General features: G+C 63.8%; 1 protein-coding gene across 1 annotated transcript in view; it reads left to right on the plus strand.

The window, feature by feature from the left end:
* Positions 1-3,407, plus strand: part of LOC102432279 (chloride channel protein ClC-Ka) — an 11,873-nt gene that overhangs the window by 1,029 nt on the left and 7,437 nt on the right. Inside the window, 8 exon segments of the mRNA XM_023745941.1 lie at positions 574-1,071; positions 1,615-1,754; positions 2,056-2,133; positions 2,214-2,255; positions 2,258-2,291; positions 2,749-2,877; positions 3,096-3,180; positions 3,267-3,368. Coding sequence (XP_023601709.1) covers positions 574-1,071; positions 1,615-1,754; positions 2,056-2,133; positions 2,214-2,255; positions 2,258-2,291; positions 2,749-2,877; positions 3,096-3,180; positions 3,267-3,368 — 1,108 coding nt within the window.

Here is a 3,407-nt window from a genome sequence, read left to right on the forward strand (position 1 = left end):
CCCTTAAAGAAAATTTGCTAAAACTCTGGACGACGGGTTCTCTTACCCCCTTTCTATAATTTTCTCTTCGAAATCACCTGGGCCTTTCAAGGGCCGGGGGGGGGGGGGGGGAGGGGGCAGGGGGTTGGGGGGGAGAAACATCAATGTGAGAGAGACACATTGATTGGTTGTTTCCTGCATGTGCCCCGACCAAGGTTGGGGAGTGAACCTGCAGCCCAGGTATGTGCCCTTGACCGGGGATTGAGCTCGAGACCCTTTGGTCTGAGGGCCAACGCTCTAACCACTGAGAACACAGGCCAGGGCCTGGCTTTGCTCTTGGCTTGCTGTGTGACCCTGGACAAGCTCCTGCCTGTCTCTGAACATCTCATCAGCACAAGTGAGAGAGAATGTTCCCAAGAGCCCTCCGTCTGAGTCCTATGTTCCCCTGGTCCTGCTGCGTGGCTCCCTCTCCTCCCTCCCTCCTTGCTCTCAACTCAGTCGCTGGGGGAGAGCACTTGCGTAGACCACCAGGGTCAGCAGGCTCTCTCCACCCTGAGGGCTCCCTGGAAGAGGGGGCGGGGGCAGGAAGAGGGTAACACCTTCTCGGGGAGACTTGCTCTGGTGCCATCGTGAGCCCCTGCCCCGCACCAGACACCCATTGTCTGAGGAGCTTCACACTCTGCCTCACTTCTCACAATGACCCTGTGAGGGAGGTGCCATCACTAGCCCATTTGACAGACAGGAAAACAGAGGCTGTGAGAGGCGGAGTCACTGGCCCAAGGCCCCCAGCTAGGGAGTGGCAAGCCTGGGTCGGGATCCAGGGTCCTGCTCCTGCTCCTCTGGGGAGATGCTGCTCCCTGGCGGCCTGGGCCTCCCCTCTCCAGGCCTGTGTCTCCCGGTCAGTAGGGGGCACCCGAGGGCCGCGGAGCCTGTGGGTGCTCCCTGATTCCTGGCTGTCCCCAGCACACAAGTGGCTGTACCGGGAGATTGGAGACAGCCACCTGCTCCGGTATCTCTCCTGGACCGTGTACCCCATGGCCTTGGTCTCCTTCTCCTCCGGCTTCTCACAGAGCATCACGCCCTTCTCAGGAGGTGAGTCCCCACGGGTTCATACCCTCAGGCTTCTGATGGGTGGAGGCAGGAGGCAGTACCCCTACTTCATAGCCGGAGAAATCAGGCTCAGAGGAGTCGTGTCACTTGCCCCAAGTCACACAGCACGAAGACCGGATCTTGACTCCTGGGTCGCTGATGGCTCTGGCCCCTCTCTGAGAGTTATTCCGGGTGGTGATGGGGAGAACGGTGGCAGGTCCTCCTGCAGGGCCGATGCCCAGCGTATTCCCCAGGCCTCTCAGCTCTGCCTCCAGCTCCCGGCCAGCAGTTGGGAACTCCAGGGGTGCATGCAGGGTGGCCTGGGTCCCCCCCCCCCCCCGAGTCTGCCACAGCCACGTGCCAGGCCCAGCTGGAAGGACATGGGCTATTCGCGTCTCCTTTCTGACCCTCGCCTTCCTCCTCTGAAAAATGGGTTGAGGAAACCTGCTCCTGGGGTTTTAAGGACCTGACAGAGGGAGGTGTGAAACACTGTGCAGGGTCAGGTGCGAATAGTTTAACCCCAAGGTTGTCCCTCCTGCTGCCAAGGTTCTGGAATCCCGGAGCTGAAGACCATCCTGTCCGGGGTGGTCTTGGAGGACTACCTGGACATCAAGAACTTCGGGGCCAAGGTGGTGGGCCTCACCTGCACCCTGGCCTCCGGCAGCACCATCTTCCTGGGCAAAGTGGTACGAGCAAGCGAGAGAGCACCCCCCACACACACCCTCCCTGCTCCCCCCATGCCTGCCTTTTCCCTACCACCCACCCCCCGCGGGGGCAGGCAGGGACTCGGGCCAATGCCCGCCTTCCGGGGCTCAGCCTTGGGGAGGCCGGGTCCCCAGAGTGTGACAAGGGGCTGGGAGATGGAAGAGGTGGGTGTGGGGGGGCACCCGTGCTGTGTCTGGAGGAGGTTCCCCCTGTCCCCCAACCCTGGGCCCTGAGAGGGAGCAGCAAGGGCCCGGCTCCCCTCCAGGCCCCTTCTCCCCTCAGGGCCCCTTCGTGCACCTGAGTGTGATGATCGCTGCCTACCTGGGCCGCGTGCGCACCAAGACCATCGGGGAGTCCGAGGTAAGGGGTTCGGGGAGGGCCCCCCTTGGAGGGAACGAGAGGGAGGGGGCTGATCTGAGTCCAGGACTTGGATTCCGCAGAACAAGAGCAAACAAAACGAAATGCTGGTGGCGGCAGCGGGCGGGTGGGCGTTGCCACAGTCTTTGCAGCGCCCTTTTAACGGTGAGGCCCCGCCTTCCCCCCCTCCCCCTGGCCCCCTGGGGCTCCCCCACCAGCCCCCCCCCCCCCTGTCCCCTGGAGGGGCCGGAGGAGGGATGAGGACTTATTTTTGTCTTTGTTTCTACAGCAGTCCTGCCCCCTCAGGGGGGGGGGTGAATGAGTGGGGGGTCAGGCGCCTCGGGGTTTCCTTAGACAGGCTTGGGTGTGAGGGCAGCTCTTTTGGGTGGGCCTGGCCCAGCAGTTCACCTCCCGGAGCCTCACTCCCTCATCTGTGCAATGGGATCAGCAGTCCCATCCACAGGGAGGAGGTGGCATGTTCCCTGGAGGCGGAGTGCCTGCCCGGCCCTCCCCTCATTGGGCTCAGAGCCAGAGAGAAGGGAGGCCCTGTCTGCAGGCCAGGAGGGCAGGACCCAGGAGCCAGGGCGCCGGGGCTCCGCCTGAGCTCAGCGCCGCCCCCAGGCGTCCTGTTCAGCATCGAGGTCATGTCCTCCCACTTCTCCGTCTGGGATTACTGGAGGGGCTTCTTCGCCGCCACTTGCGGGGCCTTCATGTTCCGCCTCCTGGCCGTCTTCAACAGCGAGCAGGGTGAGTCCAGGGCTCCCCCACCTCCCCCCCCCAACCTCCCCATTCTCCCCCCTCCCCTCTCCCTCCTCTTCCATCCCCAGCTCCTTCTAGGCGGGAGGAGGGAGCTGACCTGTATTGGGCGGGAAGGATGGGGCCCTGAGGGTGGAAGGGACAGAGCTGGGCGGGGAGCAGGGGCCGGGGCTGGGGTGTGAGTGTGACGCCCCCGCCCCTCCCCGCAGAGACCATCACCTCGCTCTTCAAGACCAGCTTCCGGGTGGACGTCCCCTTCGACCTGCCGGAGATCTTTTTTTTTGTGGCGCTGGGGTGAGCGGTGCCTCGGGTCCCTGCAGCCCCACACGGGCTGCCTGTGGCCCTGGGAGCTGCTCTGGACTCACCCCACCTCCCCGCAGGGCCATCTGTGGCGTCCTGAGCTGCGCGTACCTCTTCTGCCAGCGAAATTTCCTCATCTTCGTCAAGACGAATCCGCTCACCTCCAAACTACTGGCCACCAGGTGGGCTCTGGGCCGCGGCTGGGCCTCTCAGGGAGACCC

This window comes from Myotis lucifugus, unplaced genomic scaffold, assembly GCF_000147115.1.
Source record: "Myotis lucifugus unplaced genomic scaffold, Myoluc2.0 scaffold_604, whole genome shotgun sequence".
Classification (NCBI taxonomy): Eukaryota; Metazoa; Chordata; class Mammalia; order Chiroptera; family Vespertilionidae; genus Myotis; species Myotis lucifugus.